Consider the following 14,788-nt stretch of genomic DNA (forward strand, 5'->3'; position numbering starts at 1 on the left):
ATATATATATATATATATATACACCCCAAAATAGCCACTTTCAATATCATTTTATGCTACTTTTTCCAACAATGTGCACTTTGTAACTATTTTGATCCTTAATATAATGTTATGATAGTAATTAGTTAATGTATTAAAATTTCCATATTATACTCTCTAATTTTCATGTCACCATCATTTTCATTTTTGACACCAAAAATTAGAAAACATGCAAAATTTTAAGATGTAATTAAAGATTGTCATGACATGCGAGATTAAAACAATCACTTTATAGAATAATAAAAGATAAAACTTGTAATAATATATAATCTAAAAGGTCAGAATTACAAATCATTACTATCTGAATGGCTAAATATGCTTTTTAATTTATGCTATAATCAATTTATATTGAGTTTTCTAATTAATGAATAATCAATAGGTAGATATAAAAATCTTACAAATCATATGCTGCATCTTTTACAATGTTCAAATCTCTAACCTTATAATTGTATTAGTAATATGTTATCAATTGTTGCATGCTACTAGATTGTTTGATTAAATATTTAATAAAATTTACGGTTTTTTCACTATAAAACCTAAACTAGAAAAGAAAAAAAAAACTGGATTTAATCATGTGTAACAAACGAAATTTAACATGGATATTGTTTGTTTGGATGCCGAGGTGGAGGCTGGCTGACCAGTCACCTCAACATGTGGTCATGGTCTAGGAATGCATCCAAATTACTATGCATTATTATTTATTATAGGCTATAGCATTTGTTTTTTGTGCAAAAAGGGATGTGCATGGACATCCAAACAAGGCATCCTATGGATTGTTGGATACATCTATACACAATCTAATCTAAATTTTATCTTTTTTATTCAATTGGTAAAACCCTAATTAATCTTACAAAGAAAAAGATACACTTATTTCAAATCAAAAGTATGGTCTCATGTTACGTGTTATAATTGTCGAACTCTTTAATTAAAGGGTCTCTTAAAGTCAATCGTACCGCTGAAAAGCCGGGACTTGTTGTGAGCATAAATATAATATGTGCAGTCCAACTATCAGCTTAGGCTTTTAGTTGAGATGGAGCACATGTTCGAATCTCCGCGTCACCCACAAAAAAAGACTTTCACGTGTTGCGCTTGAAATCCACCGCACACGTTGAGGGGGCGTGTGAGCATTAGTTGAGAATTCTTGCAATCTAACGTGGAATCTTTTTTCTGTTTTTTTTTTTTTTTTTTGGTTTAAATTAAAGTCATGGCATCATGTGAATGGTGATTAATTGTAAATTTAGTGCTATGACAATTTAAAAGTGGGTGAAGATTGCAAATGTGCTGATAGCCTAATAAGTAAAATACTATAGATATTTTGACAATAAACAACTTATTTAACATGGTGTATTGTAAATTTGTGATTTGACAAACTAGTTAATCAAGAACCATGTTAGTTAGTTTGATAATTAATCAATTATAATACATCAAGTTGATTTATCCCTCAAAGAAATGGGCACAAATCAACAATAAAACTAACTAATAACAAGATTTTCGTTTGCCTTTGATTAACCCCAAAAGAAGGATTATAAAAATTTATCGGAAAAGGTAACCACATTTTCCCTCCAAATCATCATACAAATGATCAAAAGTTAAGTTACATTAATCTCTTGATCCCCATATAAAAGTAATGTGAAAGTAGTATCAAAATGTGACTATCAATACAATGCCTATGCTCTGACCAATCATCTCGAATTTTAGTCACTGGTTAAATAAATTTTTTTAGGGAAAGCCAAGGACCTTGTGGTCCAGTGGCATCTACTGCATTGTAATAGAGTTAGTAGTATTCAAATTTTTTTTTTTAGGGAAAATGAGCAAATAAACCCTTTAACTTTACACTAAAGTGCAATTACGCTCATGAACATTAAAAAACTACGATTAAACACTCAAACTTCTCAAAATGAGTTATATAAGTATGATTTATCTTTAAAATTATCGTCGTTGACCGCCTTTGCCATCATTCGTTGCCGCCATTTAAAAAAATATAACCAGTCGATCGTTGGCGACTGAACAGTCACATTCTCCACTAAAAAAGATGAATAGAGGTCGCCTTCTCTAATAGAGAAGGCGACCTGTGGTCGTCTTTTTCTCCAATGGCGACCAACGACCAAAGATGACTAGAGGTCGCCTTCACCCGATGTTGGATTTTCGTAGGAAATGCCACTTGAACCCTAATGACCGATTGTTCTAAGTGGATAACAGACTATAAGGTTTAGTTTGAGTATTTAATTACATTTTTTAAAAGCTTATGAAATTAATTGCACTTTTGTGTAAAGTTCAAGAGCTTATTTAACAATTTTTTTTTTTTATGTTTTACTATTATCTAGAACAAATCAATTAGCGTCACGGAAATAAAGTTTTGAGTGTGGAGAATAATTTATGAGTTTATTTAACAATTTTCTTTTATGTTTTACTATTGTCTAGAACATATCAATTAGGGTCACGGAAACAAAGTTTTGAGTGTGGAGAATAATTATGATTATCTATCCAAATTAACCAAATCCAGGGCGAGCAATATGTATGGGTGATAATGGGGGAAGGCACGGCAATGATTGATGGAATGCATATATAAATGAAATGAGGGACTGGGAGGCGATTGAAACCGGCAAATTATTGCATGGACCATGTTCCACACAGCTGTGTGGACCAAAAATAAAAAGTATATTACTTTTATACTGAAGGTACATTATTTTTGTACTGTAGGTACATTATTTGACAGTATATATCAAATAATGTACCTTCAGTACAAAAATAATGTACCCTAAAATAATGTACCTACAGTATAAAAATAACGTACCTTCAGTAAAAAATAATGTACTTTTTATTTTTGATCCACACAAATGTGTGGACCATGGTCCATGCAATAATGAGTCCTGAGCGGGATAATGTGGGGCCCAAATGACAGGGAAATCCAGAAAGAATCGGGTTTCGGCGGGCTGTCGTAGGCTGGGACGACGTTGTCACGACCCAGCAATGTGATTGGTCCCTCTTATCTCTCAACAACTCCAATCCAACGCCTCAAACCGCCCCTTCATCGCCGCTCAAATCCTTTTTACACTACAACAAACCTCTTTATATACGTATTATTTGGATATCAGAGTCAAAACTCTAAAGTGTTGGTATACAAGTAGAAGATTTTTTTGGAGATATGTTGCATTCCATCAGAGCTGGCTCACCTCTTAAATTATTGGCTGTTAAATATATATAATGATAATTGATCAGCCCACGCACGGTGCAAACTTGCAAATTATATAATAAACCCTCCATTTACTATATATTATATTCTTCCACTCTTATTTATTATATTTTGATACATAATAAACTCTAAAATTTAATACTAAATGTACAACATGTTACGATTAGATGTGTAAACTTAAAAAATTTTGAGTAGTGCAGATTTTAGTGTTCAAGTTTGCAAGTAAGGGCGAAAATTTGTTCTTATATATATAGGTTCAAATGCAGTGCCCTGTTTTCATGCGGTCGTGCAGATTGCACCAACAAATATGCATATATGCACCACCACGTGTTCAGAATTCATAAATGCACAAGGGTGAAATGTACAAATACACCTGATCAATCTCCTATATATAGGGGGCGCTCAAGTGAGAACGAATGCCAAGGAAAGAATTGAGAATCAATTGCAGTCGTCCACATGTCTAGATTTAATGGATCAAATATAATTTTTTTTAAAAGAAAGAAGACGTTGTGACATTTTTGTAAATAACTTAAACTTTAGTGCAAGTAACTGGTGCAAATGTGCAAGTAAAAAGTGCAAGTAAAATCACTTAAAATGCAATCATTTTCACTTAATAGTGCAAATAATTTACTTTTTTTTTAACATTAGTGCACCTAATGTCTAATGATAACGTCTTTCACATTAGTGAACTTAATGATAACATTAGGTGCAACTAATGATAATGTTAAATGCACTTAATATTGATGCTAAATGTACATTATTTGTTGCATGTACTTTTAATACATTTTACTTGCACTTAGATGCACTATATAAAACTGTTACATGCACTTTTAACACAATTATGAGGCGTGCGGTCATGCATCACTAGGTATGCGTAAATGTATCACCACGTATTCAAAAATGCACCAGGGTGAAATGCACAAATGTACTACACATTGGTACATTTCTAATGATATCCATTAAATCTAGACACGTGGACGACTGCGATTGGCTTTCTTTTTTGGACATCCGTTCTCACGTAAACGCGTCCCTATATACATATGTGTGTGTGTGTGTGTGTGTGTGTGTGTGTATATAATTCAGTTCCCGTGCGGTTTTGTGGTGGCTTTAGGTACGTAATTTTCTTCTTAAGGTGCGCGATTTGTAAGCTTAAGGTGCGTGAGTGTTAAAGTTTAAGGTGCATGACCTAAAGCTTAAGATGCGTGATTTTCCTTCTTTAAGGTGCGTGATTTTCCTTCTTAAGGTGCGCTATTTTCCTTTTTAAGGTGCGTGATATGTATGCTTAAGGTGCGCAAGTTGTTAAAACTTAAGGTGCGTCAGTTTAAAGCCTTAGGTGCATGGATTGTGTTCTTAAGGTGCGTGACTTGTGTACTTAAAGGTGCGTGACTTGTGTACTTAAAGGTGCGTGTTTTATGTACTTAAGGTGCGCAGTGTATTTTCAACTGAAGGTGCGCCATTTAAAAACTTTAGGTGCGTGGTTTATGTTTTTAGCTTAAGGTGCGTGATTTGTGTACATAAGTGCGTCGTTTTAATGCTTAAGATGAGTACAGCACAACCGCACGGGAAGATGTATCCGCACTTGAACCCTTCCCTATATATATATATATATATATAACAAAATAAAAATTAAGACTAAATACAAAGCTTTATTATTAGTTCCTTCTATCTTTTTTTTCTTTTTTCCCCTAAAGAAGGCTATTACCACAACTCCACCAAAGTACAAAAATCCAACGACAATGAATAGGTTTAGTAGTGGGACTAGGGAGGAGATAAGTTTGATGATAGAAGTGAAGGAGTAATGGTAGAAGTTTCTAAGAAATGAAGAAATAATTTTTTTTTTTAAATCATGAATTGGTATCTTTTATGTATGTGTTGATGTGACAAATGATAATGTGAGGTTAAAGTTTTGTAATTATGGATTAATGTGATGCAGGCATAAATGGATAATTATGAGCTTAAGCAAATAAATGATTGTGAATATAAAACTAAGCATAAAACTAAAGGTGCAAATACATGATTATTCTAATTAAAAGAAATCATCAAGTTTTGATCTATTTTTTGTTGGGTTAAAGTTTATATAGTGTCGAGTCTATTATCTTTCCATCAAAACATAACACTGACGACTATGTAAGTATAAGAGAATAAAATTACGCATTCACTACAAATTATACGGAGTAACTTTTAATGTAGTTATAAGCGTTTGATTTCGACATTCTCAAAATTAAAAACTAAAAACAAAAAAGTATGGGGGGCATGTAGCATTGGAGACAAGAAGCAGCACTACAATAGCACGTGTAAAATTGGGTTGTTGAAAGTGACAAACAAGGCCTTGTGGGGGATGTGATGTTTATGTATGTACAATTCTCAAACTATCACTTCTTTAGTCACTACACAAGCATAGGATTCTTCTTCATTCTCTCTCCATTCAATTATTAATCTCATAATTCTCTTACATCAATGCCAAATACTAATTGGATCCAAATATATTAATATGGTACTAAGTATCCTTAGACATCATTGCACATTTTTATCAAGCAGCATTTGAGAGGCCAGTTATAGTTTCATTTATTGTTTTAAACACTTTTTGAAAGATTGTTTAAATGAATTGTAGTTAATCTAGTAAAAGTGTTTTAACCACTATAATTTTGCCATCACTATTGTAACAACTTTTTCACTTTTAATAATAAGACACCATTGATAAGATAGTATGTGGCTAAAATAAAGGGTTCATCCCTATATTGGATTCGAATAAATTAATATAGTATTATGCCTTCTTAAGGGTGTCCCCAATAGTTGTTTTTGAGTTGATTTTGGAACAGTAATACATGGGTGGTTGGTGTTTTTAGTAATGGGAAGGGGGAGATTTAAGGGAGATATTTCTCCTGCAAAACCAATAGATTTTGCAGGTTTGGTGGCCCCCTCATCTTGGCAGCATCACTGCGCCTCAGGCTGGCACGTGCACTGCAGGCGCCCGCCTAGGCACGTAATTCTTTTTATTATTTTTATTTATTTTGTCAGCTTTGTTTTGTATTTTTTTTTCTTTTCTTTTTTTTTTTTTATTTCATCTCATTTTTTCTTTCCTAATCACACTTACAAAATCTCCAAAAAAACCCACACCAAAACTCTAACTATTGGAGAAGGCCTAAGTGAGGGCAAAATTTTTTTATGAGGAGACCACTTGATTGATTGATCTCCTTATTTCTCTTATCGATGAATCAAGTTGTACTTACAAAAACTTTTTCTAATCTACTAAATTGAAAATGATTTTTTAAAATAATAAATGTATCACATTTTTTTTCAATGCTTAGCTCGTATCTTCATTCACCAATGACTTTGCTTCAATAATAATATCAATTTTCACATCTTATTTTCATTCACCAAATGACTTTCTTCAATAATATAATGTCAATTTCACATCTTATTTATTTTTAAAGGGCGTTACAATATAACCAATTGTGGTTACGATTACTTTTTATAGTTAAGTGGCATACATGTAACACCTTATAAGGAATTTTGAATTTCTTATATTAACTTTATTTGTACATTAATAGCACGCACTGTTGCAAAAATTCCTGCCTAAGCGCTAGGAGCCCCTATACTGAGGTGAATTACTCCTTAGGCGTCCGCCTAAGTGGCCGACCGCCTAGCGCCTAACTCGGCCGATGGGACCAAGTTGGCAGCTGACTCGGCCAAATTCGGCCGAGTTAACTTGCCTAATAGAGTTAGCCGAGTTAACTCGATCGAGTCGACCTTGTTAATTTTTTATTATATTTAAATTTATTTATTTATATAAATAAAAGAAGTAAGATATATATATATATATATATATATATATATATATATATATATATATATATATATATATATATATAATATGAGATACACTCACACACATGTATTATTTTTTTGTTTTTATAGGTCGCCGCCTAGACCGCTTAGGCGCTAGTCTACCGCTCGACTAGCGCCTACTGCAACCATGATAATAAGTCTGGAGTGCAATAATGTTCTCGGGAATAAGCATATTCTGTTATTTGTTAATGCATTTTATTTCCTTAAAATTCATTATGTGAACCAAACATACTGGAAAAAAAATACTAGTTAAGTTTATATACCATAAACTTAGAACTGATTGGACTACTTGCAATTTATTTTCTTCAACGCTCCTGGATAGGGGTTCTAGAGACTTAGAATTAGCTTGACATAAGTTGAGTAACTTAATGTATAAAAAAAGAATTACTTATAGTTAATTAGTTTATTTAATACCATCTAGGGTCTTCTAAGTATAATGTTTTTGCCATGTTTTGTTACTATTTGTAATCCAAGTTAACCATTCACGGTCTTTCAACTATCAAATTTTAACCACTTATATATGGTCCTTCCGAGAGGATCGCGAATGGTTAAATTTTGAAAGTTGAAGGACCATGTGTGATTAACTTGGATTAAGACTGGTAACAATTTGAAAGTCGAAGGATTAAAGATGGTCAATTTAAAAGTTTATAACTAAACGTGACAAAACTATTATATCCAGAGAATCCCGAGTGATATTAACTCTTAATTAGTTATATTAATATTTTGCTTATTAATGGTGTAAAACTGCTTTATTACCCTACCATTTTTAACTTGAAAAGTATTTGATATTTCATTCCCCACATGCAACAAACTCTTCATCCGCCGCCGACAACCTCTGATCGATCTACCCGTTCGTTTCCTTCTGTTTTGTTTTGGAAATCAAGGGCTCTCCTGGATCCTTCCATAATAGTAATGGTTTTATTCAAAGTTTATCTATTACTATTTCTAAAAAAAAATAAGTAAAAATGTGACTCTCTTGTAAGATTATTTCATAAATTTTTATTGATGGGATGAATTATATCTATATGAAAATTTAATAGTAATTATGAATAAATTGATTGTTACTTACTCCTTCCGTCCCATTTTATGTGTCTAGTTCGGTTAACGAGACTTAACTGAAGTTATTTTTAATTTAATTTTTTATAATATTAAATTTAGTATTAGTATACAAAATTTATATTTTTAGAAACTACACTGAAATTACTATTAAACACAAAAAATCAAATCTAAAAATAAGTAAAAAATACTAAAGAAAATAAACAAAGAAAAAATAATTGGTTTGACCAATGAATAGTAAGTAAGACCAATAAAATGGGGCAGAGGGAATATTAGAGAAAATGTAATTCTTTTAAGAAAAAATGTAATATTTAAAAATCAAAATATAATATTTAAGAGTTGAAAGTTACTTAGGACAAATATGCAATATTAACCAGAGTTAAATTAATTGATTGTTATTTATGAAAAAATATCATATTTTGATAAAAATGTAATATTTTTAGATCAAAATTTAATATTAAAAATGATGAGTTATTTATGATAAAAAAAATACTGTAATACTTATAATCAAAATTGTAATACTTATGAGTAATTGGATTCATCTCCCGGGACCTCTGATCAGAAATTGTCAAAAATAAAAGTACTTTATACGGAGTATTTTAGAGGTATAACAACTAAGAATTAAGTACTAAATACTTCGTAACAATCTAGTGCAGACTAGTAAGCGAAATATGTTTCTACCAGGCTGCTGGTATTAGCTAATGTCTATACCTACAATACTTTGTTTTTCCCTTACACACAGCAGCATCCGATATCACTACTACTATAAAATTATTTCGGATTCGACTCAAATCTAGCAGAGTTTAACTTTTACTTAAAAAAGACCTAATCTAACATTTTCTTTTTAACGTGACAGACACATTACTAAATCTATGTATATACATTCCTCCAAGAACATCGGAAGATTTGCAGAGAGCTGAGAATATGTATTTAGAAGAAAAGAGGATGTCAGCAAACCTCCATTGCCTCCCGATAGCCGGCGGCGATGTTGAAATTATCCGGCAATTGCTTCTTTCCCAAATCTGCATTTCCTCTACGCATCATCGCCACAAACTCGTTGTAATCAATCCGCCCATCCTGAACCATTTCACCATAATCAAAGTTCAACTCATAAATGAAATGAGAACAAAAATGCAGAATGAAACACTGGTCCTATATATGAACAAGTGACAAACATGCCCGTTTAGTGTTCGTTTAAAACGGTTCACGAACAGGTACATTTTAGTGCAATTTATTTTATTTCAAATTTTTTTTTTTTTAAATTTCAAGATACTACTTTAGTTTAGTATAATTTTTTTATAGTCGTTATATTGTTTGTTTGGTTATTGTTCGTGAACATAGATTATTTTTTGTCATGAACATGTACACGTGTTTATTTGTTTCGCATTTGTGAACGTGTAACGAACACATTCATGATTGTGTTCGCTAGCCTTAACAAACACATTTGCGAATGTGTTACGAATGTTAACGATTATTAACAAACACTTAACAAATAAACACGAACAACCTTTGTTCGTTCATATTCGATTCATTAACAGCGATTCATTAACAGCCCTATCTGCATCAATTAAATGAGTGAAAGTGGAGAGTGAGACTATATATTTAGTTTACTTACATTGTTTTGATCAGCCTCCAGAATCATTTCTTCCAAGTGGACATCCTGTAAGCCGAACTCATCGCATGCCCTTTGAATCTCATCTGCTGTAATGTACCCACTCCCATCTTTGTCAAAGTATGAAAAAGCTGTGTACAAATGATCTTCCTCGTCTATCTTGTTTGAGTTCAACATTGCTGCTACAAACTCCACGTAGTCGATACTGCCACTATTGCTGACGTCCGCCTACACAATTTAAGATAAAGATAATTTCATGCTATTGAGACTACACGTTTATGTTTTAGGAGTATATATTTGTTGGGTGGAGGCCGATAAAGGGTCAACTCCATCAATTGATGACTATAGAGATTGTTGGGCGGATGCCTGATGAAGGGTCAAGTCCAGTTCTGTGCCTCTCGAAAGTGTGATGGCGGTGTACAAGGAAATAAAGTTGCGTCTTCACTATTAGCTATAGCTTTTGAAATAATGGTAAGCGTTTGAATGCTTGATTCTAACAAGTAGTATCAGAGTCAGGTCACGGGCAAAAACTGTGCAGTTAAGACTGGCAGGTGTTGGGAGGGAAAATTGTTGGGTGGAAGCCAGTGAAGGGCCAAGTCCAGCACGAAAATGTGATGGCGGTCTATAAAGATAAAGTTGTGCCTTCACTACTAGCTATAGCTTTTGGCATAGTGGTAAGCGATTGATCCTAATAATATTATATGCTAAACAGTCCTGATTATCTGATATATGTAATATGTTGTGTTCACGAATAATATACTTACAGCCTTCATCAAGTCCTGTATCTCAGACTCATTAAGATCAGCACCAGATCTCTTCAGGCCAGCCTTCAGTTCTTCAAATGTTATATGGCCACTGTCATCTGTATCTATTGTTCTAAACATTTCTTTTAAACCTCCAATTTCCTCTTCCGGAAGATTTTCTGCAATAACCTGCACACAAAATAGTCAATGAGAGCCTACTCGTAATCGTTGTTGGTGAGCATATAATATATGGAGTATAAAATATATACAAAACACATCATTCAATTTGGTATCATCAAGCAAACGGTCCAGTGTTGGATCATAGATGTGAAGCATTATAAAATTTCTATGCCTCCAGGGCAACAGGCCTTAGAAGTCAAGAAAGCAAGCATTACTTTCTAAAGAACAAAGACTTACTCTGAGAGCCATTTTCTTAAGCTTGTTCATTGCAGAAAACTGTGTTAAGCGAGTTAAAACCGCCGAACCAAGAGGCTCATCAGGAGCCACACCATTAATTTGCACCCAAGGATGACCTGTGAAAGAGATGGGGCTTGTACTCAGCAATATCTCTGCAAGTGTTATCTACAAAAGAATCTGGAGCCAAACTTTTCTATATCTTACTGATTGTTAAGAGTCTCACATTGAAAATATAAGAGAGAACATATGAGTTTATAAAGTCATTGGTTAGATTAGCTATTAGCTAATTCATTGGATTCAGTTTTTCAGTGTGGTTTGGCCAATGTGCATTATTGCCCAATTTAGTGACCTTGATCCAACCATATAAACGTTTGTGTGAGTTTATGCAATGCACTTTGGAAATGAATACAAAAGATGTATGAAGAAAATATTCAGTTCTAGTGATACTAATTAAGATTTCTTTTGCACTGAATATTTTCATGCTGATAAAGTAAACTGATGAAATTGCAGTAACTTACAGAGAACTTCATGAGCAGTTAACCGCTTTTTTGGGTCTCTTACAAGCATTCTCCTTACTAAATCTTTAGCACTATCAGAGATCTGTGGCCAAGGGTCATATTTGAACTCGACCTTAGCTTGCAAGACCTCATCAAATATTTCATCCTCTGATTCTGTGTCATCAAATGTTGATAAGAAAATCTCAAGAAACTAGAGTTTGTAGATAACTGAATTAGCAAGCTAAGGCAAAAATAAACTAAAAACTTTGGTGTCGCTCTAATCTCAAAGGAGCAGAAGGATCCACTCACCTCCACAAAATGGAGGTGCACCGCTAAGAAGAATGTAAACTATTACACCTGCACTCCAGATATCAGCCTTATGACTATAACGTTTTTGCAGCACTTCAGGGGCAACATAATAAGGACTTCCAACAACTTCATTGAAAATTTCCCCTGTTTTTGATAAAGTAGATGTGTTATGATATTAAGGAGATTTTCCCCAGCAAAATAAAAATAAAAATATTCAGGGGCCATTTGGTTCGGGTCATCTGAGATTACCTAGGTAATCTGAGTCTGGTAATGTTATATTACTTGTTTGGTTCAAGTTATGAGATTAGCTAATAATGTTATATTACCTCAAAGCTGATGTGGCGGTAATGTTTCAAGGTAATGTGATTACCCCGTTTTTTTTAGGTAATCTTAGATTACCTTTAATTATTCCAACTTTGCCCTTGTTAACTAATTCTTATATAATAACAATAATAATAATAATAATAATAATAATAATAATAACAACAATAATAACAAAAACAACAACTCAATAACATATATAAAATAAATATATGTTTATAGAATCAAATATACATATGTGTATATTTATATATTTATTTTTTTAATATTAAGCATCGATACATTCATACATATAAATAAATAAATAAATAAATAAATATATATATATATATATATATATATATATATATATATATATATATATATATATATATATATATATTAAAGACATTATAGTAAATTGATCCATATACCCTAAAATATAACCCTTAACCAAACAAAGTAATATTATATTCCACAATCCAAACCAAACACATAAGGTAATCTTACATTTCCAAAATCTCACATTACCTTCCAGGAGGTAACCTATTACCTGGGGTAATAGGAGATTCCGTGAACCAAACGCCCCCTCAGAGTATTTCAAACTCAAATTAAAAAGCCCGTCACTTCTTTAGTGTAGAGTTCTCTTCCCTCATTGATTAACTGAATTTCATTTTCATGGATGCCTCATATCACACTATCACACCCTAAAATGTTCTAAGAGCAATGCTCTTCATCTTTATGGGCAGTTCAACAACCTAAGGGCACAACTCGGAAACATATAATTACTTCAATTAAGGCTAATTAAACAAAATATCACTTTCCTACTAGTGTCCCTGCATTGCTTGTCCCAGAGGCAAACGCAGAAAGAAAACTGTGTTCCTAGTGAATCAAATGTGATCAAATATATTGGTTAGTAGTGTAACTCAACTGCTATCTACAGCATACATCTATCTCTAATTCAGGTGTAATCACATCTTTGCTAAGCGTAAATAAAGTTAGCACCTAAAAATCTAAAATTGGGAACTAAATAAAGAATCTAAAAGGTGAGAGCTTATAACTTTCTTACCTGGCTTAAAGAATGTCGATAGTCCAAAATCAATAGTCTTAATTGGTGAATCTTCCTCGTCATCGACGAAGAGGAAATTCTCTGGCTTAAGGTCCCGATGCATGACCCCCAAGGAATGACAAGCTTCGATTACACCAACTATTGTCCTAGTGAGCTCAGCTGCCTTTCGTTCTGAGTAATGTCCCCTCTTGACAATCCTATCAAAGAGCTCACCCCCTTTGCATAGTTCCATCACAACATGAACCGCCACAGCATCCTCATAAGAGCCTTTAATGGAAATAATATTAGGTTGCCCAGACAAGTGATGCATGATTTCGATTTCTCTCCTCACATCATCCACATCTTCCTGAGTTAACAATTTCCTTTTCGCAATAGATTTACAAGCATATTTCTTCCCTGTTGTTTTCTCGGTGCAGAGAAAAGTGGTCCCAAATTGGCCATTTCCAAGTTTCTCTCCCAAATTATAAAATTCTTTCAAATGCCCAGTTTTTGTCCTCAACACAGATTCAACCTTAAGCCCAGCACTGAGCACTCTCTTGGCATTATGTGGTTTCCGCGATTGTGCAGCCCCTGCCGGCTTCACCCTCTCATTTCCTGTCTTCAAAATAACTTCTTCAGGCCTTACCATCTGCTGTGCCGGCAAGAATACATCTGCATTTCCTTTCTCAACCATATTATCCCGTTTTGTGGTCTCAACACCTTTCCTCTCCTCCTCCTTCACAACCACATCTGGCTTTTGAAGATCTTTCTCCTCCATCCTCACCACCTCTGGGGGCTTTTCCTGAGCTGGAAGGACAGCATCTTCCCTCTCTTTAGCAGCTGAAAGGGTATTATCACCACTTGATATTTTTTTCTTAGTAACCGCGACCTCTCCTTCCGGTCTATACCACCAAAACAGCGAATGAAATGCCCCATTCTTTGTAGTAGGACAAATGTTTCCCATCTAAATTTATCCAATCTTCTCCTCTCTCTCCCCCAAATCTCTCTGCCCCTCTTATCACTCTCAAATCAAATCTCTCTGCCCCTCTAATCACTCTCAAATCACAACTGAGCTTAACCATCAACTATTCTTTTTTTCTCCTCAAGAAAGGGTTATTGGAGTTTTGAAACAGCAATTAAAATATAAGTAATTATGCTGAGAAGTTACAAGTTCGACCCACTCAACTCCAAATGTAAGCTATAAAACGTGAAGAAATTAGCAATCAACACACACTCCAGCAAATTTCAAACATTTGACCTAGTAAAACGAACGCTTCAAATACTTGTCATCATCAGACCAAAGCCTCAAATTGGAAACATTAAACAATAAATTAAAAACCTGAGAAGGGGTGAAGTAGTTGAATAATGGCGTGGCAACCCTTAGTGCGAAACGGGTTGCATAATCTGCAAGAAGTAGTGGAGAAGAAAATGTCAGCAATTAAAAATAGAGAGCAGGAAAGAAAGAAGAAAGTTAAAGAGGGAGATCGCCGGCCGGCCTGTGGATTGTTAGCTTTCGTGCATTGAAAACTTCAAAATGCGGGTTTGGATCAGGGTTTTGGTTTGTCGTTTTTTGTTTAATTTTGTTTTCTTCAAATTTTGGGGATTGCGTTATGCCGGGAGAGAGAACGCAGAGAGAGGTGACAGGTTTTTCAGTTAGAAAGTACGATTCCTAATGCAGTAATGCGTGTGTGGTACTGTGGAGGTGTAGTTTGTCATTTAACATCC

At 33.7% G+C, this 14,788-nt stretch overlaps 1 protein-coding gene across 1 annotated transcript; it reads right to left on the reverse strand.

The window, feature by feature from the left end:
• Positions 1–8,756: 8,756 nt before the first annotated feature.
• On the reverse strand, positions 8,757–14,232 carry LOC116032669 (calcium-dependent protein kinase 26-like). The gene is made up of 7 exons (XM_031275346.1): positions 13,085–14,232; positions 11,716–11,859; positions 11,428–11,580; positions 10,910–11,025; positions 10,514–10,681; positions 9,753–9,977; positions 8,757–9,214 (listed from the first exon to the last, which is right to left on the reverse strand). Exons 1-7 carry the CDS (start codon positions 14,025–14,027, stop codon positions 9,086–9,088), a joined length of 1,878 nt encoding a protein of 625 aa, XP_031131206.1. The 5' UTR covers positions 14,028–14,232; the 3' UTR covers positions 8,757–9,085.
• Positions 14,233–14,788: the final 556 nt, after the last annotated feature.

Source organism: Ipomoea triloba, chromosome 1, assembly GCF_003576645.1.
Source record: "Ipomoea triloba cultivar NCNSP0323 chromosome 1, ASM357664v1".
NCBI lineage: Eukaryota > Viridiplantae > Streptophyta > Magnoliopsida > Solanales > Convolvulaceae > Ipomoea > Ipomoea triloba.